This window comes from Oreochromis niloticus, linkage group LG3 (assembly GCF_001858045.2).
Source record: "Oreochromis niloticus isolate F11D_XX linkage group LG3, O_niloticus_UMD_NMBU, whole genome shotgun sequence".
Taxonomy (NCBI): domain Eukaryota; kingdom Metazoa; phylum Chordata; class Actinopteri; order Cichliformes; family Cichlidae; genus Oreochromis; species Oreochromis niloticus.
Window position 1 is genome coordinate 53,707,132 of NC_031967.2, and position 23,611 is coordinate 53,730,742.

Consider the following 23,611-nt stretch of genomic DNA (forward strand, 5'->3'; position numbering starts at 1 on the left):
ACAGCTGTTTGTATACACTGAACAAAAAGCTTTGTAGCTGTATACTGACTCCTGAAACTACAACACATGACACTGACACATACATATTGTGGCGAGCTCAGGAAACGGAGGAGACAGAGGTTTCGTTTGGTCTTGCTACCCGCCGTGTTAGCCCGGGAGCACAGCCGTTTATTAAGCTTTTGTGGGGAGGAACACTGGCGCGAGCCCTCTGCTCAGCGCGGCAATGACACAACAACAACACAAAATGGCGCTCTCTCACCGGAAAACACACACGGAGCGAGCGTCACCCGTCACCATGACAACAAACAGAACTGTAAACAGAAGATAAATGTCCATAACATCCCCGAACAGCCCTGGGCCGCTACAATATTTATGCTGACCATATCTGGCTGCAACTGTGTGATGTGACCACTGCAGAGGGTATATTGGCAGCTGTGGCGTGCACAGACATTTTGGGGGGCAAGTGCTCCAGGGGGGAAAAAGGGCACTTTTTGCATATGTGGAAAACCTTTTCTTTTTATAATAAAAAAATCGCACAGGTTAAATGCAATTTGACTTTTATTTCAAAACATTCTCTAAAAATCAAAAATCACACCACAAAAAGATAAAATCTGTATCCAACTCTAAACTATATACATACATATTCTCAAGTGTCCATTAAATGGAGTGTACTGCTCTAAAGAAGCATCCTTCTTGGTGCCATGTCTTTGTAGATGTTGATGACCTCGTTGTAATTGATCTCCACATCTTTCTCAATGGCCAACAAGAGGAGATCAGACAACCTTTCTTCTCCACACAAACTTCTTAGTTTATTTTTGATTATTTTTAGCTTTGAAAAGGATCTTTCAACTGTCGCAGTTGTCACTGGTAGTGTTGCGTAGATCTGAATCATTTTGACAAAGGCAGGAAAGATCAGCTGGCCATTGTTTTCCCTCAGTATCAGAAATATTTCTCGGAGGTCTTTTGAACTAAAGCTGGAGTGGAAGACCTTTAATTCTGTTTTGAGCTGGTCCTCATCTTCTCCATAGAATTCACAGAGGATGTGGACAGCTTCAATGGCTTCTGGGTTTGGTGGGCCTACCCAGTTAGCATGCACAGTTAAGGGCTGGAAGGACTGAATGATTCTGGCCGTTGGGCTTCCAGTATTGTCCCCTTTGAACCTCCTGTTCAGTTCCCCAGTCATGATGTCCAGAAAGGTGAAATATACACCACTCCTGAAATATGCCTCCACTGACTCAAACTGAGCACCTACTTGAGACACTGTGGTGCTGTGTTGGAAACGCACTGGAACTTTCCGCTTTCTCTCCTGACCAGGCACCACGGTAGGTACTGGAATGTTGAAACTCTCTGCCTTCTCTGATGCACATCTAAATATCTCTCCAAATTTCTCCTCAGACCTCATGGTTTGCAATGTGTGAAGCACACCATCAATTACCTTGTAGGCAGTGGAATGGTCCAACCCTTCTTCCTGCAGAGAATCTGATGCCAAAGCAGTGACTTCGAATACTGGTGTGGTGATTTCCATGCAGAGAATGAACATAAAATTAATGGCATTTCTGTACATCTGAGCATCACCTTGGGCCAGGTTAGGTGGGTCACTGTCACTGATGTCATCAAGGAGCATCAAAATGGCTTTCAAATTTCTCTGAAGTGCCTTCAGTGCTTTTTCCCTGCAAGCCCATCGAGTATCTGACAGCTGCTGGAGCTCCATAACACGTTGTCCAGGAAAGAGAGACTCCTGAAATTTGACCAAGGCAGCATGACGCTTTGGGGAGCCTGAGCAAAAGGCATACAATTTCTCCACCAAGTTGAAAAATGTCACAAAATGCTTGCTGGACTTTGATGCCTCCACTAGTACCAAATTGAGGCAATGGGCTTTGCAGTGCACATAGAGGGCCTTCTCATTGTGTGCACGGATTCTAGCTTGGAGACCTTTATACATGCCACTCATGTTGGCTGCTCCATCATAGCCTTGACCATACATGTTCTTCATCTCTAGGCCATTCTTTTGCAGAAGCAAGAACACTGTATTCTCCAGCTCCTGGCCTGTAGTTGTATCAACATTGCACACTTCGATGAATCTCTCCTTTATTTGCATATGATGAAAATATCGCACAACAAATGACACTTGCTCTTTGTGTGAAACATCAGAGGTTTCATCAAGTAGAATGGAATACATTTCAGCCTCTTTTATTTCACGTTGTATCTCCTTCCTGATGTAAGTTCCTAGTGCTGCAATGATGTCATTTTGACTTCTGTTGGAAAGCAGTGACACCTGGGGCCTTGTCTTGGTGGCTTTAACTGTGGCAATTTTTTCCAAATGCATTTTCAGCACACTATCGTAGCAGGAAAATACATTGACTAATTCACGAAAATTGCCACGGTTATCACTGGACTCACTCTCATCATGACCTCGGAATGCTTGTCCCTGACGTGCAAGATACACTGTTAGGTCAATTAATCTTGTCAGGATTTCTTTGTTTGTCTGCCTCTCTCGCTCTCTAACTTCCACCCCTTTTACGTCTGAAACATCAAATGCAGACTGAAGGGCCTTTTTCTGGAAATTGATCCATCTAACCATGCTTGTCATGTGCATCTCTGCGCTGGAGTGTTGTTTGATTTTTTCAAGAGCAGTACTCCACTTTCTGATGCCATCAGTTGTCCAGGCTGTTCTGCTTTTATATTTTTCATCCGAGAGGAAAAGCCGACAACTAAAACAATGCATTGAATTAGCAGTGGGTGAGTATTCCAGCCACACATTAGCAGAAAACCACTGTTTCTGGAATGATCTACCCTCAGTTTTTGGGTAAGGTATATCAGGCTGACATGGGCCCACATTGCAGCACATTGAAACGTATCTGTCATTGCGCTTTATTTTAAATGTATGGATGTGTGTTGGATCTGTTGGGTATTGTAAAGCTGCTAACTTTGACATTATGTGATCGATCTGTTCTTCCTCATTGTGGTCTTCAGAGAGCACTACATCAGTGTCTGTAGGCCTAACTGAACCTGTTGCTGCATTGGTCGCGGCTTCATCTGTTTCTATATCTCCCTCTTCTGCTATGCTGGTAGATGGCATAGAGCTGCTTCCCTGCTGTGACTGACTACAATGGAACAATAATAATAATAATAGTATTATTATTTATCATAATAATAAGCTTAAACAGATAGTTTTAATAATAACCCATACTGCAAGTCTTGTAACATAGAAATAACTTTCGTAGGTACAAAATAATAGTTAGCTCAATGCCTGCTGATTAAGTTCATTAAAAACTAAGTGTGAACAGCTTTTAAGATTTTTCAATAGAATTAACTGCAAGGAGCAGGTTACATTAAAACATTAAAATAGAACCTGACTCTGCCCTTGACTCTGACCTTTCATCTTCATTTTCCTTTGCTTTCATCCAGGAGAGCAGAGAACTGCTTCCCTGGGCTGCCTGTTGTAGATCCCTTTCTTTCTCCTTTCTCAGCCTCTCTTTCCTAGGCATTATGCTTGCTGAAATTAGTAAATAAATAGACCAAAATGTATGAGAACGAATAAGACTGACTGTGGTCATTACAAGAACAGGGCAGAATGGTCGTTTTCACAGGCAATTGGGAACTGCCTATTTTTCCTTTAGCAAATTAATGTGTTAATGTTGCCAATATGTTACACCAAAAAAAATTAACATGTCTAACCAGTGCTTCTCAAAACTTTTAACATGCACCACCCCCAACACCGTACCCTTCAAACTACCAATAACAACGTCACTGTTCTGTCACAATCAGGTCACAACACAGTGCGTAAATGTCTGCGAGCATCGCTGAGTCAGTAACAACCAGTTAGGCTAAAGACTGCATCTTTAGACAGTTGGACGGTGTTCTAACTTTCTCACAGGAGACACCTACTAAAGACAGTCAAAGACATTAATTTCAATCTTACCAAAGTAGGACAGTAGTTGACGTTAGTTATGGAAAGGCTAATCCACAAAAACGGAGAAACGTCCATAATTCTATTATTCATAATCATGTCAAGGTTTTAGGTTTTTCTGCAGTTCCATCTCTAAAAAGTGTGATGTCTTCCCGTCACTGACTTCAGTTTGAAAACTTTGTATTTATTCACAGATTTCCGTGAGATCATCCTAAAATTTGTAACGAAAAATGGGCTCAAAAGAGCCCTCTGCCTAACGGCATGTAGCCTATAGCATAACGTGATATTTTCAATAGTGTATGCAAAAAGGTCGGAATTGATGGAGAGTGGGGTTGCCTAAATGGTTTAGGTTACATTTTAAATGTGTCGTTTTTTTGTTTATCCATATGGATGGATGGAGGGGGCAAGCTGGCAAAGTTTGTCATGTGCAGTTTCTGACAGGCTACTTCACAACAAAACAATTGCAGGTTGGTCTTAGAGGGCAAACAGAATAATTTCACTCGATTCATGGGTTACCTGACTGGTTGGGAAGGGAAAGAGCTGCCGTGTTGTCCGCCGTGGCTCCCAGTCGCTATAGTTAGCCTACTATGCCTACTCCAAGTAGTCCTATGTCATGCCGCTGCTACACGCCTCACAACAAATGAACTGCAAGCGTGTTCACGTGACACGGTGACAGTGAAAAAGCGACAGGGTTCGGGTGTCTTTGAAGAAGGGGCACAAATCAAGCCATTATTTTCACACCTTTTTAAATCGCGCAGCTTTAAAAAAAAAAAAAAAATCACGTCTTTCAAAAGGGCACTTTTTTGGACTGAGGGCAAAAGGGCAAGTGCTTCAGCACCACCTCGTCTCTATCTGTGCACGCCAGTGCTGGAGAGGGTCCGTTTCAACCTGAGATGCAGACAAAGCAGAGTTGTTCCCAAGAGCCTGCGCCTTGGATCCACTGTCAGGGGACACAGAGCGGACTTGATTCTACAGAGAGCACAAAATCAGCTTCTAAGTGAAAGGATAAGACAGGTCCATTTCACTATAGATGCCCTCCAGAGCAAGATTAGCCAGACGCTGCAGGAACTGGAAACCCTTCTACCCTCTCCTATTCTAGAAGAGGTTTACAAGTTTGTGGACAACGCTCAGCGGGCCCAACACTCTAAAGGAAAAGAAAGACAACGCAGGAAATTTCACACCTTACTTTTGAAAACCCACACCCCTCAGTCTGAATCTACACAACTCAGCGAAGAACACACACCTGAGGACAGTCAGGAAAAATGGGTGAAGAACTTTTCAGACCGGAATCTCACTGAACCTGAAAAGAGGGTTTTAGCCAAAGGACTCAATTTTGCCATTTCTCCGCAACAGTTGCCCATAGTGGACCTCATCACAGCCACAGAAACTGCCATACGGATTAACAAATTATCACAGACAGAAGCAGAACAGATCAGGATGAAAGTCTCAGCCACCCTCTCCAGTGCCAAAGTCCCTCCGTCTAACCTCACATTACAAGAAAAGAAGGCCGTCGCTTCCCTGAGTAAAGACCACAACATCACTATATTACCAGCAGATAAGGGAAGGTGCACCGTGGTCCTAAACACAACAAATTACCACACAAAGATCACTACTCTCCTCAGTGACAACAATACCTATGAAGCCTTAAAGCGAGACCCCACAAGCAGCTACAAAAAGAAAGTTATAGCTTGCCTTCAAGACCTTGAAAGGGACAAAGTCATTGACCGCCTCACATATCACCGCCTTTACCCAGGGGATGCCATACCCTGCATTTACGGACTTCCTAAGATCCACAAGGAAGGTGTCCCACTCAGACCCATTGTCAGTAGCATAAACTCAGCCACTTACAACATCTCTAAACACCTTGCAACCGTCCTAGGACCTCTTGTGGGGAACACCCCACATCACATCAAGAACTCCAACGACTTCACAGACAAGGTCCAGAAACTTACCCTGGATCCAGATGAAACCATGGTGTCCTTTGATGTAGTCTCACTCTTCACTTGCATACCCACTATGGAGGCAGTGGAGATTGTCAGAAAACGACTACAAGAAGACAGATCCTTGGAAGACAGGACCAACTTCACACCCCATCAGATTTGCACACTGTTAGACCTCTGCCTCACCACTACATATTTCAAACACAACGAGGGTTTCTACAGACAAAAACATGGCTGCGCCATGGCCTCCCCCGTGTCACCTATTGTAGCCAACCTTTACATGGAGGAAGTGGAAAGAAAGGCTCTTGGCTCTTTTAAAGGGAGAGTACCCAGCCACTGGTACAGATATGTAGACGACACCTGGGTCAAAATCAAAAGACAAGAAGTGGAATCCTTCACTGCGCACATTAACGCCGTGGATAAAAACATCAAGTTCACCAGGGAAGACACAAAGGACAACTGTTTGCCTTTTCTGGACTGCGCCATGCACATTGAAGAGAATGGCAACCTCACCATTGAAGTTTACCGGAAGCCCACACACACGGACCAGTACCTCCTCTTTGACTCCCATCACCCTCTGGAACACAAACTTGGAGTAATCAGGACCCTACACCACCGGGCAGAACTTGTTCCCTCTAAGCCTGAAGGGAAAAAGAAGGAACGCACACATGTAAACATACACATGTATGCAGCAACAGTGGAAAATATTATGCGGTTAGTCATGAGTTTTAGACATGGCAGTATACATGTTACAAAAACACAAAATAAAAGTAAGCAATAGCCCAACTCTAATAAGTAGTCTTTTTAGCACCTGGCTTCAACCTTAAGTATTGTGTTTTTGGCAGGTCATAGATGTTCTCACATATTCTTTTGCTAAAAAAATTTAAAGTGTAAAATTGTTGATTTATTATAGAGATCATCTCCCCTCCTGTTGAGACATGGCTTAACTCATGGCTCACTAGAGCGGCTGTTTTGTGTAATGGTTTGGGAAGAATGGGAATTCCTGCTATTTTATTATGTCATCAGTGTCTAATACTGCTCCGTGTTTTAGCCATTGCGTTTCTTCTTTTGACGGTGCTGCTTTCTGTTCATCCTGCAGTACAGACAGTGGGATAGTGTGATTTTCATGGGTTGTTAATAAGACTGTGGGTGCTATGGCTGCTGCTTTTGCAGCTTTATCAGCAAAATTGTTTCTTGTTGTAACTTCAGAGTCATCCTTCTGATGTGTGGTCCGCCACATATTTCTGCAGAGCAGTTAAGTTCTGCAGTGCCTCATAGATGTGTCTTCCAGTTGTTTCCATCACTGTCCATAGGACCAGAGTCCAAATGTATGTAGAATAGACATTCAAACATACCAGTTGAGTTTGTTGTTTGTCAACATGGGTCTCAGCTATCTTGAAAGCTGCAGACCTCTTCAGCACTCTAGTTTTATGGCCTCTACCAACCCCCATCACCTCACTTCAGGCCTCTGTCCTGTGGGGGATATTTATGACTCCTCCATTGTCCATCCTCTGCAGGAAAAATCCTCTATGGAAAAGATGTTGGATCCAGTTATCTTACTGCTGTTATGATTCCAGCAGTCTTCAGAGTGCCATCATGTGCACAGTACAGTGACACAGCATTAGGTGATGTTCATAGGAAACTGCTGTCATCACCACCATAGCTTCCGGTTCCTGTGCTTTTCACAGAATCATGATGCCATCCTTGAACTCCCCCTGCGCTGTCGGTGGAGCTTGGCACGCTCCCCTCATCCTGCAGGTGCCCGTCTGTCGTCCACAATCTCCTCTGTTGGCCTCTGGAAAGCCCCCTTGGCACAGCTCTCATTCCAACGCAGCTTCGTGGTCCTTGCTGTGGCTGTGGAATCTGATCTCCCAATGGGCCCCAAACAGCTCGACCTCTGACCTCAACCACTGCCTGGGCTGTCAGCTATGCCTGGAATGGGTTGCTTCTCACTGGGCCTCAGAAGATTTCTCAGGAGATTCCTTTCAGCAATACTCTGACTGCTGCACCTGTATTTCCTTGCTAGGAGGAAAAACTCCTACTTGGAAAGCATGTCAATCATCATCAAACCACATTCTTTAGTTCAGTGAGCTTCATTTATGGACCATCAAAGCCTCATCTGAACACAGATGCACCACTTTGCATAGGTTTAATACCCGTTGACTAACTGTTAATCACACAAAAATCATAAAAACATAGTTTAGAAAACATAGTTTCATGTAACTCTGTAATTCTGGACCCCTCCTCTTGACGCATGGACACTCCCATGAGTCAACTCATCAAACCTAGATTCCTGTCTGAAAGAAAAAGGTTAGCTAGATCATGTCCCAGGCAACATCAGGGCGTCTTCTCTGGAGTAGCTCTGTAACCCTGCAATAAAAGATGTTAGTGTGTTTTGCATAATAAGTTTGCTTCACATCTGGCTCCGCCTGGAGTCATCATACACACCATCATGGCCTGGAAAACAAGATCTGGAAGTAAAATCAAACTCCACACTTATAAACAATTGTATTATAAGAGTAATAAAGCATCAACAGGACAAGTATCATGTGCAGGTTTTCTCAAATCAGTAAACTACAATTATTGGCATAATTTGGCTCAGACATGGATCATCCCATGTACTCAGTTAACATTAATGTAATCGGTGACTTCCCTTAAGCAAAGTCACTCCATGTATTTAACACTAGGAGCTCAGTAGTGGCCAGCTAATGAGCCCCATATTAAACTATTCCACAAACACTGCATCTCTTAGTTGCTTTCTCGTGTTACTTGTCCGTCTCTGCTGCATCCTCTACATGCACTCTTAGAAAAACAAACATTAACAACACACATGGACAATCCTGGTGGTCAGGTACAAATTGACAGGTTCCAGAGGTGCTATAAAAAGACCATAAAGTTAGCCATCCATAGCTGTGGAAAGAAGTGACACTAGTTTCAACACAGGAAATGTCTCGCATGTTATTCACATCGTCAAAGTAACCTTCACATTTCCCCAACAACACAGTGTAACAGCATCACCAACTCATAACCTGTAAACACAGTTTTCTTCACACATGAACCCAGAAATCCTGTAGTAGAAAACATCAACCAGCTATCCTGGTATAAATCACATGATCAAATCACATGAAGAACTGTAATGCTGTAGAAATGTTAGCGCTGCGCAGGTGTATACACACTTTCTCACAGTTACCTCTGTGAGCAACACAAGGTAGTGAATAACACCCCTGGTAGATGCACAGACACAGAAAGTGGCATTTAAAAGGTTAAATCGGTATGGCCAAAGCTCACGCAACCTCGAATGTTGTTGTCCTCTTTCTGCTCCAAAAAAGAGAAACACACATAGATTCATCTGCACCTTTGTCAGGTGGGGGTTAACTTCGCACAGTGATGTCAGTCAGTCTGTCAGCTTCTGTCCGCTTTTACCAGTCAGTCAGTTTTATTTTCTCTCACTCATTCATTCATGCATTCATTCATTCTTTCTTTGCTGACGGTGGAAATTATTGTCGCATTTTCATTTCCACTTCTCAGCAAAATGACGTCATTTCAAAAAGAAAAGAAGAACTTTATATTGGATTCTCTCACTTAATCCTTTTTTGGGTAGGGACCTATTCTCTAATTGTCCCAGATAAGTGGCTTTCTCCAGAGCCCATTGTAATCTTTTGGAGAAACTCACTTGCAACAATTTTCTCGATGACGCGTCGTATAGCGCTTCTGTTGTAATCGTGCAGATCTGCTCAAACAGAGATTATCAAACAAAACTTTCAGTGCACTGTGAAAGTATCAAAATAAAAAGGCCTCGTTAAGTCATGACACATGCTCCTCATCTCAGGAGGGTAAATCATACCATTAGCATGGTTTATCATACCATCATACTAATTGGCAGGCTCAACTTCACAACAAAAGAAAAATCATCAGCTAGATAAACTCCAGCCCAACCATCAGCCACACAACATACAACATAAGCCTCATGTCTTATTAGCTATGAATCTCATCTGCACTTTTTACTCATTTAGGCCACAGATTTTATTTAGTTTTCCTTTTTCCCCGTCATCATAAAATATGTGACATGTTGTCATACATTTCGCAAAAGAAGTTTGTTCTTATGTATTCAGAGTTGTGTATCTGGGTACAGGATTCACTCGCACATCACAACAGGAAACTCAGTGTTTTAGAGTCTCCACTCTAACAAACTCCAACACATCCCATTCACTCGTGCTAGAATTCAATCACCTTTCATTAATCTAAGAACCATCAACCAATTTGCATATCAGCTATTAACCCACTAAGTTGACAGGACAACAGAAATGCATGTTCAAAATATTATCACAAAAATAGAATTTCCCTCATACAGTAAATTACTTGTGCTGCATCAATCAAGCAGAAAGCATCTCCCAATTTACTATATTAACAACTAAATTTATTGTCCGATCACTGGTTGGTCAAACCAGAATCCTTTTTTTCCCACAAAAGTTAAACTGTTGTCCTGCAACATAGTTAGTTAACTGTCAGCATTGGATAAATTCAGCATTTGATAACAAGCGTCTGTTAAATTTACACTATTTTAACACTGATGAGAGATAACAAGCTGATCTTCATTGCATGTGTGTGTGTGTTATTAGGCAGGTTTAATCAATGTGTCTGGAGCTGCATCTCCAGCAGGGCATGTTCTTAAAGCTGCCTTTCCTACACACTTCTCTGCCATTCATTGATCATCATTTTCAACTAATGTGCTATGAGTCCACTGATCTTTGCATCACTTCTCATCACACTAAGTGACTTGGACAAGATGATGAACAGACTCACATGCTTAAGATGTTGTCTACTCTTCATGAGCTCTCTTGTGTTTGTGTTAGTAGGGTTAATGCATGTTCTGCTTGTGTGTGTGATTTTGTATATGTTTCTTTTTGCAGTGTTTCAGATTCCTTCACAATTGTCCACTTAAGCAGTCAGTTTTCTTTTCCCCAGGTTGGCTAACCCAAATTTTGATTTCCCACATTAAACAACAGCATTCCTCTGTGTTCTTACCTCCTGCTCTCACTCTGTTGTCCTCTCCCACTTCAACAGTCCAATAGCCGGCAGTTCTTCTTCAGCTTTGTCCTGTGTTCCACTGTCTCTTCTTGCCATCTTGCTCCGAAAGTGGCAAATGTCAAACTCCAACAGTCTCCTCAGTTCTCCTCAAAAGTCCTTTTCACAAGCACAGTGACTTTGCAGCTTGTTGGAAACACAGTGTCATTCATCCAATCAGTCAGGATGATGGGTTTGCTTTTTCTCTTCTTCTGTGATGCTGTTTGTCCACACTGCTGCTGCTTGCTGGGTCTCTTTGCTCAGGACTTTGCTGCTGTCTCTTTATCTGCCATGTTATTGCTCTTTGGAACTGCATTCCTTGTCTTCAGGGAGGAGTGAGAGCTCACTTGTGAGGTCGAGGGACACATGGTGCTGTAAATAAGTTAGCCAGAAATTGCAGAAATTGGCCTGAATGTTTCCAATGATGTCAAACTATAACTTTATTCCGACTGCTGCATGTGAAAAACTGATCCAGGTCTGCTTTTCATCTGAAAGTGACAAAACTAAGACATTTTTCATTATCATCATCACTGCTTAACCAACACACAGAACTCTCTCTCTGGTTTTTTTTTTTTTTTTTTTGGAACTCTCCTGTCTTGTTCTTGGCTGATAAACACAAAACCTTTTTCCTATGATTATTTTTTTTCATCTACAATGTAAATTTTTTCTCTTCTTTACTCTACACTTTTTTCTTTTTTTTTTTTTGCATATTGACCTGCAGAATCACCGTTCTCACAATTGGAGGCTTAAAAGTTACTTTTACACAGCGCACACACACACTGCAACGTCCGACACATTCACACTCATTTTTTCATCTGCATAAATAAATCATATGGCTGATGATATGTGCCATGGTGATCCATAAGTATGATCACAAGTTTATCTAGTTAGTTTTCAACCCAACAAAACAAATAAACAGAAACATGATGCTGATGCTATAAACACTCTACACACATAAGTCAAGAGACAGGAAAACTGCTGCGCATCTGAAAGAACTCACGGAAATGCTGCACACTCCAGTTATCATAATTATCATAGTTCTCTTCCCCTTTCTTTAATGAGTTCTCAGCCAGCTCCCAATCTGATAATGTGTAGCTTGCTCATCAGCTCAGAAGAGACAGAAACTCAACCTCACACAGTGGTTGTGTGCTTTGCCCACAGTGGCAAAGACTTGCACTTTCATATTCAATTCAGCTTCTCCATCATGTAGTTTTCAACTGCTTCATATAGGGTTCAGCATATTAGTTGTTTTCATATCTGTGCACTATATCTCAACAATAGCTCATAATGGGATGACAGTTTTCAAACAGGTCAAGTGCCTCTATGCACGTCATTAATTAAAATAGTTACCTATTTACTTCAGCTCATATGTCATTGTACTGTATTTGTCACGGTCCCCGTGCCTCACCGGCTGATTCCGCGTTAGGCAACATGTCTTTGTTTTTGTTCTCTCTCTCTCTCCCTCTCCCTCTTTCCCCTGCCGCGGCGGTGCTCACTGCGGGCTCCGCCCCTGGCCCACGCACCTGTGCTCTTCATCACACCTGTCGCTGTTTACTGCAATCAGAAGGGCCTTTTAAGATGGCAGACCTACACTACTCGTCGCTGGAACGTTGAGCCACCCGTGTTAGTGCTTCAGCAATCTGCCTAAGTCTGTGAGTTTCTCTACGAGTTAGAGCTAATCGGATTTTTCTCTGTGTGTGTGTGTGCGCGCGTAGATTCCCCCCGGACCCGTCCCTGTACCCCCGAGTGAGCGAGAGGAGCGACTGGAGGAAAAGGAGTGGGATTGTTGGCTGAGAGAGCGGAGTGTGGTTTTGGACCCTTTCCCTTCCCCTCGCACCCTGGAGCCCCGGACCCCTTTCCCAAGCACCTTGTATATATATTCACCCGGTGACACCACTGTAAATAAACGCACTATCAGTTTCTGCAAGAGTCTCCTGGTCTGCGCCTGAGTCCGTTTACGAAACCCTGTCAGTATTTGAGCAACCTTACGCTTAATGCAGATTACTGTTAACAACTGGTTAAATTAATGGTCAGGAGCACAGGCTGTTGTTGATCAGGGCAATCTAAAGAATCATCTAAATATTTTGTGTCAGCAAGGGGTGAGGGAAAGCCATTCACCAGAGCATAGCTTAAATGCTGCTGATGCGGGCTGGCCTTCTCCACACGCTCTTCGAGGCTGCTGTTTTCCTGAAACCGTCAAACATTTGAATCTCTTCCATTTAGAAGCCTGCGATTAACCGCACGGCTCAGGCCCGCGTGAAACCCGCGCGACCGTGCTCGCGTGAACCCGCGCAGCTAAGGAGCCATCGCTCTCTTTTTTATAAATACTTTGCGCTGCCAGCAGTGAAGTCCAGTCTGTCAAACTCTGACGCACTCTTGGTTGCTTCGGAACCCATGATAACAACAACAACCGTGTCACAGACCGCGCCTGCTCCGCAGTCATTCACACAAACACAACAACACTTTTACACACATAGACATTTGCGCGCTAATTTGTCACGAAGTAATTACGGCTACCTCTCAAACCTAAGTCTAATTCGGTTCCTTTCGGCGAACCTTAACCTATTTTAATTTGTTACGAAGTAATTACGGCTACCTCTCAAACCTAAGTCTAATTTGGTTCCTTTCGGCGAACCTTAACCTATTTTAATTTGTTTCACGAAGTAATTACGGCTACAACAAACCTATTTGCGCATTTCTTAAAACCTTCTCTGCGGTTTTATATATCAAAATAGTGTTTCTCACCCTCAGGCGACTCACTGGTGGTTCGGATCGTCAGACTGAATCCCACCGCCGTGGACCAGACTATAAACACCGACCCGGACCCGAATTCTAAGAGGGCTGTGCACAGACTTCGGTGCAGGTGTTCTGGGAATTTCTCCTACCCCGCAAACCGTCCTACCCGTACATAAAGTGAAGCAAAGCGCATCCGGCTGTGATTTAATGCTACCCCGTTGTCATATTTGCAGGAAAATAGGTAAGTAGTAAGTATTAGTACTTTTTATTGACGTTGATACTTGAGTTTTTTAAGCCTTTGTGATTGTTTGTCAATATTAAAGTAAAGTCGCTATCTGCTTTCTGCACAAAACTGTCGAATTTGCAGCTTCGGTGAAGTCTGCTGTCAAGTTACTGGACACGTGGTATTTGCACAACACTTCTGAATCCGCAGCTTCGGTGTTTTAAGGCTGTTTCGGTAATGTCGTTATTTAATAAGTTAAATTATTTGCATTGTTAACTGCACATATTGAAGCTCAGAAGAAAATGTTTACTTACATTCGTAGATATGGAGAAGAAGTGGGAAGAGATTTACGCGTTTATTTCTGCGGGCTCCAACCCTTCAGGATATGACAAGGCTCAGAGGCAAAACCTCAGAAGATATGCCTCAAAATTCCAACAAAAGGGTCAGTAATTTATTGTTAATACTAACAACTCATATATGTGGTTAAATTAATTTATAAATATATATTGTTCTACTGCAGATGGAGAACTCTTTGTTGGAACCAGAAGAGTAGTAAAAACCATGGATGATGCCAGGAAGCTATTTCATGAGTTTCATTCATCTCCAATTGGAGGACACACTGGCACACACAAAACGCTAAATGCAGTGTGTTCCAGATTTTACTGGTTTGGTATGATAGTTGACATTAAAACATGGGTATGTATTAACTGTTTGCATTGTTGTTAAATGCCGTTTAAAATAAGAATTTTTTTTTTATATCAGTTAAAAGAGAAACTGTACACTTGCAAAATATAAATAAATATGATTAATTAGTGATATTACAGTAATAACCTGTAGGCCTGGCAGAGATTTGAAGACACACACAAAGTTTTGCTGCTAAATTGTTTGTTCGTTAGAGAATATATCATTAATGATGGTTTTTTTTTTTTTTTTTTTTATAAATGAGAATGTTGAACATTTACGTGAACTCCATAAATATTTTTACCTTAAAGATTCTGGAATGTGACCAGTGTCAAAAAGTTGGGAAACCACTGACTGCTGTGCAACCGTTGCAGTGTATTCAGGTAAATATTATGCCCCTTTTACCCATCAAACTATGCTTCTAGCTCATATTCATGAAGGCAGGAGGGTTTGCCAACTAATTTTAACCATCGATGTTAATGTGTACATTATACAAATTGTTATTCAAATTATTAATTTGTCCTTGATAGGTGTCTGAAGTGTGGGAACTTATTGGTATAGATCTTACTGGACCTCTTCCTAAAACGTCAAGCGGCTTCCAGTATATACTTACTGCAACTGACTACTTTTCAAAATGGGTTGAAGCTTTCCCATTAAAAACGAAATCTGCATCTGAGGTAGCCAATGAGATGAAAAGACCAATGACAACATAAAAAGGTATGCCTAATTTTTATCTATCAGTTTTTAATAACATTACTTATGTTATTCAAACTTAATTGTTACTTAATAATTTATTAATTTCTTTACTTCTAATTAAACTTTCATTACTGTCTTTACATATTTCGATGCCTGCATTTAGAGCCCTCCGAAAACTGGTGAATGACCAGCAGAATAACTGGGATCTGTATCTAGATCCCACCCTGTTTTCACTGCGGTCAAAAGTACACACCACAACAAAATACTCACCTTTTTTTCTGATGTATGGAAGAGAGGCAGTATTTCCATCAGAAGTGCCTGCTCAAGTGCCGGTGAGTGTTTGTCAAATTCTTTCTATGTTAGAACTAAGAATTGAAACCATTTAAGTAAAAAACCCAGTAATGTCTTTATGAATATGATATCATCTTGTTTTAATTGCTAATATCTACAAAATTTTAGATTTCCAACATCATTCTGCCAGATGACAAAAGGTACAGTGACTATGTACAGTCTGAAAGTGAAGCACAACATGCAGTTAAAGAAACTGCGCAAGAAAACATTGCGAAGTCACAAGACAAGCAAAAGGTTGCATACGCCAAGCGGGTCCTGAAAAAGTACAAAAATGTTGTGTACAATGTAGGGGATCAAATTCTGCTTCTAAATATGAGGAAACGTGGGCGAAAAGGAGGAAGACTTGAACCGGATTTTTCAGGTCCCTACACAATTGATGACATCAGTGGAAAATGTGTTAGACTGAAAAACGCTGAGGGAAATACTTTAAAAAGTCTATACAGTATTGACCACATTAAACCTTATAGAACAAGCCACCCTGTCCAAGTCTCAACTCCAACTGAACCTGTTGAGAGTAGCCCATCTTCTGAGATGCAGCCTTGCAGTCCTCAGCATCATCCTGAAGCGCTGCAAAATAACAGACCCTCTGTCATACAGTTTGCACCAAAAATAGCTCAGGTAAAATCAGTCCAAGCACCAGAAGAGCTTGTACCAGTGACCCCCCAGAAACCCAGCACGCAAGAAAAAGGTGGCATAGCTAAAAATCTCATTCTGACCGGTTGGTCAATTGTTGCCAGTTTGGCTAGTCGAATGGATAGAATTTTTTTTTTTCTCCCCTCTTGCTAATTTTGACCTGTTGGTCCAATTTTGGCTAATTTCTCCCCTCTGGCATGGTTATTTTGTTGGCCCGTTGGCCCTTGTCTGTTTGTGGCCCGTTGGCCATTGACCGTGATTTTCAAATGGCAACTGTTATTACTAAAGAAACTTATCATATTTTGTTTTTTAGTGAAGTGGCTTTGGGCTGCAAAAGACACCGGGCGTGTGGAGGCAGTCGTTGGGCCATACAAATTGTATGACTCTTCTTTTCGCACACTGGAGGACAGTGGGTGGCTTTCTGATGAGGTAAGTGAAGTAATCATTTTTGGTCCTAGTGGTGGTCTGTAAAAATAATCTTCTTTTAATCCAAACAGGTCATTGATGGATACCTGCACTGCCTCATTAGGAAACAAAAGGCAAGTAAGAACGTATGCCGGTTATTTCACAAAAGCATTTTATACAATTATGTAATCTTTTAAAAAACCTCTTGCATTTTTCAGGAACCCGTGTATCAGTTGTCTTGCGTTGTTGCAACCTCTCTGTTTTCTGGGAAGTTTAAATGTGTCACCAAGGTAATGTAGATGTTATATAGGTCATATAGTGCATGTTATGTAAATGAATCTAAACCTTTATAAACTTAAAAATATTCCACAGATGTTGTTTCCGGCTGAGGACATTTGGTTGTGCCCACTGAACTTCGGTGCACACTGGATCCTTGTGGTACATTGTTCTTTTTAGCAGCATATTCTTATTTTGAAAATGCTTACAACTGATTATGTTTACTTAAGTTAGTGTACTACACATATTCTACTAAATACCATTTTTATTTTAGGTTGTCAAAATCTCCTCACGATCTGTACTGCTGTTAGACCCTCTTGGAAATGAAGGTTGTTATGAAAGGAAAATTATGCATAACTGGAGGTATTCATCATTCATTAATTATCTGTTTTGGGTTGTTTGGTTTGTGGGGGGTTTTTTATATTTAGAGCAAAATGCTGGCTACATTTTAAAAAATTGTTTTATTTTTATTAGGAATTTTCTGAAGATGAAAGGAAAGGAAGAGTCCCGAGTGGATTGGAAAATGGAGACTCTGCCACACAACAAGCAGATGGACTCCAGCAGTTGTGGAGTTTTAGTGTTGAAGGTATTTAATAAGCCATTGTATTTAATTGTATTTATTGTATTTAACTAGAATTAAGTTAATCAATTGCAATTACTGTAACATATTTTACAGTTTGCCGAACACTACCTTATGAGTGGAGAGGTTACTAGGGTGCTGTCCACTCCAGAAGCCATTGGGCTGCAACGCACAGAAATTGCTTGCGAACTGCTAGAACATCAAAGTAAGTTGAGTCATGTGCTTTTGTATTGGAATAGCACTTTCAGTTTTGTTTAAAAACTGTTATGTTGAACGCCGGTGTGTTTCTAGGTAATGCTGATGACTACTGTGTGGTTTGTTCCATGCTGGAAGCCGATCCTGAGTCCAGTATGATTGAAATGGTAAAACAAATAAACCACAAATGCAATATACAGTTGCTTGCAACATTATTCGGCCCCCTTGAACTTTTCCACATTTTGTCATATTACAGCCACAAACACGAATCAATTTTAATTGTAATTCCACGTGAAAGACCAATACAAAGTGGTGTATACGTGAGGAGTGGAACGACAGTCGTACATGATTCCAAACAATTTTTACAAATAAATAACTGAAAAGTGGGGTGTGCGTAATTATTCAGCCCCCTGAGTCAATACTTTGTAGAACCACCTTTATCTGCAATTACAGCTGCCAGACCTTTAGGGTATGCCTCTACCAGGTAGAGACGTTGTTCTTTCACGTGGAATTCCAATAAAATTGATTCATGTTTGTGAATGCAATCTGACAAAATGTGGAAAAGTTCAAGGGGGCCGAATACTTTTGCAAGCCACTGTAGTAATTATTTTCTCATGAAATTCGTAATGTTGGTTAACACACTTACACCCCCCCCCTTCTCCCTCTTCAGGTGCAGTGTGAGTTTTGTCTCAGATGGGCACATTTTGGATGTGCTCAATATGAGAGCAGCCTGGTCAAGTACTTGTGCGACAAATGTGCATAATTGTTATGAATACTGTTTCTTTTCCACTTCTTTCTCCCTGTGTTCTGTTGGATCTGTAAATATCAAATATATATATCTGTATATATCTGTAAATATATGCTGTCAGTCACAGTAAAGTACAAAGAGCAGCCTGGTCAAGTACTTGTGTAAAAAAAAAATGTGCATAATTTGTTATGAATACTGTTTCTTTTCCACTTCTTTCTCCCTGTGTTCTGTTGGATCTGTAAATATCAAATATATATGCTGTCAGTCACAGTAAAGTACAAAGAGCAGCCTGGTCAAGTACTTGTGCGACAAATGTGCATAATTTGTTATGAATACTGTTTCTTTTCCACTTCTTTCTCCCTGTGTTCTGTTGGATCTGCAAATATCAAATATATATATATCTGTAAATATATTCAGTAAATATATACTGTAACTATAATGGAGTGAGTTCATTGTCAAAGTTTATATAGTCAGGTGTTCCAATCACTTCAATGGTGACAGCTGTATAACTTAAGCACCTTGGCATGCAGACTGCTTCTACAAACAAGTGCCAAACCATGCTACCTTTGTTATTATAAAGTAGAAGCATACTCTGACGGGAAGAATTACGTGCCAAAACATGCTACCTTTGTTATTATAAAGTAGAAGCATACTCTGACGGGAAGAATTACGTGCCAAAACATGCTACCTTTGTTATTATAAAGTAGAAGCATACTCTGACGGGAAGAATTACGTGCCAAAACATGCTACCGTTGTTATTATAAAGTAGAAGCATACTCTGACGGGAAGAATTACGTGCCAAAACATGCTACCGTTGTTATTATAAAGTAGAAGCATACTCTGACGGGAATAATTACGTGCCAAAACATGCTACCGTTGTTATTATAAAGTAGAAGCATACTCTGACGGGAAGAATTACGTGCCAAAACATGCTACCTTTGTTATTATAAAGTAGAAGCATACTCTGACGGGAAGAATTACGTGCCAAAACATGCTACCGTTGTTATTATAAACTAGAAGCATACTCTGACGGGAAGAATTACGTGCCAAAACATGCTACCGTTGTTATTATAAACTAGAAGCATACTCTGACGGGAAGAATTACGTGCCAAAACATGCTACCGTTGTTATTGTAAACTAGAAGCATACTCTGACGGGAAGAATTACGTGCCAAAACATGCTACCGTTGTTATTATAAACTAGAAGCATACTCTGACGGGAAGAATTACGTGCCAAAACATGCTACCGTTGTTATTATAAACTAGAAGCATACTCTGACGGGAAGAATTACGTGCCAAAACATGCTACCTTTGTTATTATAAACTAGAAGCATACTCTGACGGGAAGAATTACGTGCCAAAACATGCTACCTTTGTTAATAAGAGCAAGAAGCATAATTCTGACGGGAAGAATTACGTGCCAAACCATGCTACCTTTGTGAATGTGACCTACAAGCACACTTTAATGGGTAAAAAGAAGTGTCAAACCGTACTGGCTTTATGAATATCAGCTACAAACATACTCTGATGGGCAAAGTTAAGTGGCAAACCGTCATACCTACTTAAATTTGTACTGGAATTATTGTGTGGCAGCAGAAATGTGCATAAATTACGTACAGTAGGACATTTTGCCAAAGTAGGGCAGTTTGTCATAAGGCAGCGTAAAATTATCCTACTGGTAGGACGGTTTGCCAAAGTAGGACGTTTTGTCAGAGGACACCGTAAAATTTTCCTACAGGTAGGACGGTTTGCCAAAGTAGGACGTTTTGTCAGAGGACACCGTAAAATTTTCCTACAGGTAGGACGTTTTGCCAAAGTAGGACGTTTTGTCAGAACACTGGCTCCACGGCGTCAGGAAACAGTGTGCCAGATCCTGGAACAGAGTCACAGATAACAGTTCTGATGTTTCTGCTCCAGCTACGAAGGACCAAAACAAATGTCAGGAGATTTATTCTAAAACACTTCTTCAGTTGAGAATCAGAGAGGAGAAACACACACTGCAGTTAATTACTTGCAAGCAAGGGCAGCCACAGAACTCGCACAGAAGTGCGGGCTCTGAGACTCGTGCCGTGCCACTGCCCTGTTCTTTATTTATACATCAGTGGGTGTTTGTTCTTTACATTGGAATGTGGATGTTTAGGTGTGTGTATGTGTGTGTATGTGAACCCATAAAATGACTTCCTAAACCTGCTGGCCTGGAAGTCCAGCAGTTCATCTAAACAAAATGCACTTAGAGTAAAACAGATATAGATACGTTTATCCTATCATAAAACAATAAAAGAAGGTACGACCTCTCCCATGCTCCTAGGATGTGGGTGTGAAAACCAGAACACTCTGGAACCACACAAGCTTCCTAGGATGAGACATTCTTTCAGGATACTATCAACTACATACTTCTAAACACAAATGATTACATGCAGCATTCTATCATAAGTAAACCTATATAATTAAAAGATAATACTGACATTATATTTGACATTCTATTAACATTAAGTATAGCAAAAATTGCCTGTTACTCTTCTCTGTCAGCTGTTAGAGTAAGTAAAAAAAACTAAAGAAAAAACAAAAACAAACAGGAATGAAAGAAGAGAGTCTGTATTTAACTCAACAAAAAAGAGCAATTACCCAAGTTTTTGGTTATTATGTGTCATTACTATTTCAACAACATTAATGCATTTAATTTTGAATATCCACAATGTTAGTAGCGACAGCTTTAAAGCTGAAATTTGACCACTGTTATAAACTGTTACAAAAAGTTACAGTTCAGAAACACTGAGGTTTCTCGGCTCAAAAACTCACCATAATCTGGTATACCAGGAACACGAGGCCAGACACATCTAGATTTCTAAATAGATACTGAACTCAAACTTTATAATTAAGCATTGAACAGAAGCTATATGTTGGTGACAGACACCAAACTGATCAGATCACCATTGTAACTTCTGCTGAATACATCAGGAGCAGGTTATACACTACGAGTCAAATTTACTTTTATTATTTGACATTTACTGGTGATGTAGAAAATACAAAAATATTTTGACATTTGATTCTGATCTTCTGCTGAATCTCCTTTACTCTGCTTAAACTGCAGCTACAAACTACACAGTACACAAGTATAAAAGTAAAAACTTTGAAGGACATTTCTATCAGCTATGCTTGTGCAATACTAACAGAACCATGCTGTTTATTTATAGAATAGTAAAATAATATTAGTTGTTGACAATACAAATCTCATGTCAATTTAAACTGAAATTAAAATAAATACTAAATGTATGGACTCAGATAAATATACATAAATGTACTCAGTTTTAAAATCATAGAAATTGCACAAAAAGAGGAAGAGATTTTTTTTCATTGCTCTATTGTCTTTTCTTTCCATTTTAAAGAACAACTTTGCCTCCACACCTTAACAGAAGAATGAGTACAGTCAGGAATTAATGTTACATTCAGCAGGTATGGGAGATCAGTTGTAGTCGCTCAGTGTAAGCTTCAGGTTTTCTTAGTGTAAAGGCTGTTGGTGTAAAGCTTAAATCCAGAGAATGAATCTAAGCATGATCAGCTTAAATTCAAATTAATCTTTGCAACACTTTATATAAGTCTGGGAAATACAGTAGCTGTACCTTTAGCTATCAGACCCACGGCTTGATATTTAAGATTTGTTGAGCTGTTTTTGATATTACCTGCCACTTAATATATTATTCTCTCTATAAATGTTCATTTACACTTGTCTAACACATGAAATGAATCTGTAACACTTTTAAGGCCAATTTCTCTCCATGCACCTTCAGCAGCATGCGTTATGGTCCCAGTGTCTCTCTGGCTGGCTCATGATAGCTACAGGTTTTATTTATGTGTTGCTCTTTCTCCCTCTCTTCTACCTGTCTGGGCGGAGCTTATTATAGTCTCTCACTCTTGGCCCTTGCACTTGTGATGATTATCACCACCTGTTGCTGATCTGCCTAGGGCTTCCTGTAACTATTTAACTCTGCGTCACAGAGCAGGTTATTGCTGGAGCGTTTTAACTCTGGCATTTGTACTCTCAGCTCTTTCTTAGAAATCTGTCTCTGTGTACTCACCAGTTGGATTTACCTGTGCTCTCTGTTTATAGATTTCCCCGGACCCGCTTTGGACCCTTCCCTGTGATTCCTGTGTGTGGATTCCCTTCCCTCTTCCCCCTGGAGCACTGGAACCCTGCCCAACTCACGGTGCATATATATAGCACTGTTGTTCTGAAGGCAATCACACAGACACTAGTGTACATTTTACTTGCAAGGGGAGCGATGGAGAGCATTGCTGTGACTCGCCTGTCCAAGCAACTCCGATTCCTTCGCACTCTTTTATTGACAACAAGCAATCATTCATGAATATGCAATTACAAATACACGTGACATTCTTAAGCAGGCATATCTGAACAACATCAGTGTCTGTATTCTGTGTGTGTGTATGTGTGTGTGTGTGTGTGTTTCCAGCTATACCATACATAGACATACAACCTTTCAATGAACTTAAACTGTATGGAGAAAAGCAGAAGTAAGCGTCTTGCTAATCTATAAAAACATGAACTTGGAATAGGACATGTCTCAAATACACATTTAAAGGTGTGAGCTCTCGAACGTTTAAGAAAACGTCTGGTTTCAAAAGCTATAATGGAATTATAACGTCGAGACTGCTTCCTCTCATCTCATGGTACACAAGTGCACACTGAATCTTATCAGACCTAATAAGGATATGATTTTTATCAGCATACAAATGATTATGTTTCTAAGCATAAATGACAATCTTAAATTATTAATTCTGACACTATGTACTGTAAATAGTCTGGTTTAGCAGAGACTAGTGATTTCTCTCTGATTAGTTGTACTCTGACATATATAACCTTTGCTTTCGCTATTTTCCTTCTTTAGAACAGGAACACATCACAGCTGAGTCCAGAATGAATGCTACTCTGCCATGTACAGCTACAAAATAACAACAAGAACCTAATTATAGAAAACAGCTGATCTGGGAGATGAATATATCTTTTTGCATCAAGATGGACATTTTGAGCCATTCAAACAACATCCATCTTTTAAGATCTGTGTAGATCTGCAGGACAGACAGATGGACAGACAAGAAGGGGCGGTTTCTCCAGTGGCGTGTCTAGAAAATTTTTGTTGGGGGGGGGCAGGTAGGGG

General features: G+C 40.8%; 2 protein-coding genes and 1 long non-coding RNA gene across 4 annotated transcripts; 2 read left to right on the top strand and 1 right to left on the bottom strand.

Moving 5' to 3' along the window:
* Nucleotides 1-483: 483 nt before the first annotated feature.
* Nucleotides 484-4,769, bottom strand: LOC109201334 (zinc finger MYM-type protein 1). 2 transcript variants are annotated; one of them, XM_019356941.2, is made up of 3 exons: nt 4,427-4,769; nt 3,376-3,496; nt 484-3,104 (listed from the first exon to the last, which is right to left on the bottom strand). In XM_019356941.2, the coding sequence occupies exons 2-3, from the start codon at nt 3,486-3,488 to the stop codon at nt 677-679; spliced, it is 2,541 nt and encodes an 846-aa protein (XP_019212486.1). In that variant the 5' UTR covers nt 3,489-3,496; nt 4,427-4,769; the 3' UTR covers nt 484-676. The 2 variants fall into 2 exon arrangements, with proteins under 2 accessions (XP_019212486.1, XP_019212485.1); XM_019356940.2 differs by having other exon boundaries at nt 3,376-4,769.
* Nucleotides 4,770-12,299: 7,530 nt separating this feature from the next.
* On the top strand, nt 12,300-13,430 carry LOC112846513 (uncharacterized). Its single transcript, XR_003219517.1, has 2 exons — nt 12,300-12,537; nt 12,630-13,430. It is a non-coding gene; the product is annotated as an uncharacterized LOC112846513 (long non-coding RNA).
* Nucleotides 13,431-13,816: 386 nt separating this feature from the next.
* On the top strand, nt 13,817-17,367 carry LOC109196570 (uncharacterized). Its single transcript, XM_025905161.1, has 12 exons — nt 13,817-14,107; nt 14,196-14,315; nt 14,394-14,569; nt 14,866-14,937; nt 15,414-15,582; nt 15,710-16,289; nt 16,548-16,663; nt 16,732-16,773; nt 16,858-16,929; nt 17,012-17,077; nt 17,190-17,278; nt 17,346-17,367. Exons 5-12 carry the CDS (start codon nt 15,532-15,534, stop codon nt 17,365-17,367), a joined length of 1,038 nt encoding a protein of 345 aa, XP_025760946.1. The 5' UTR covers nt 13,817-14,107; nt 14,196-14,315; nt 14,394-14,569; nt 14,866-14,937; nt 15,414-15,531.
* The last annotated feature ends 6,244 nt before the right edge of the window (nt 17,368-23,611 follow it).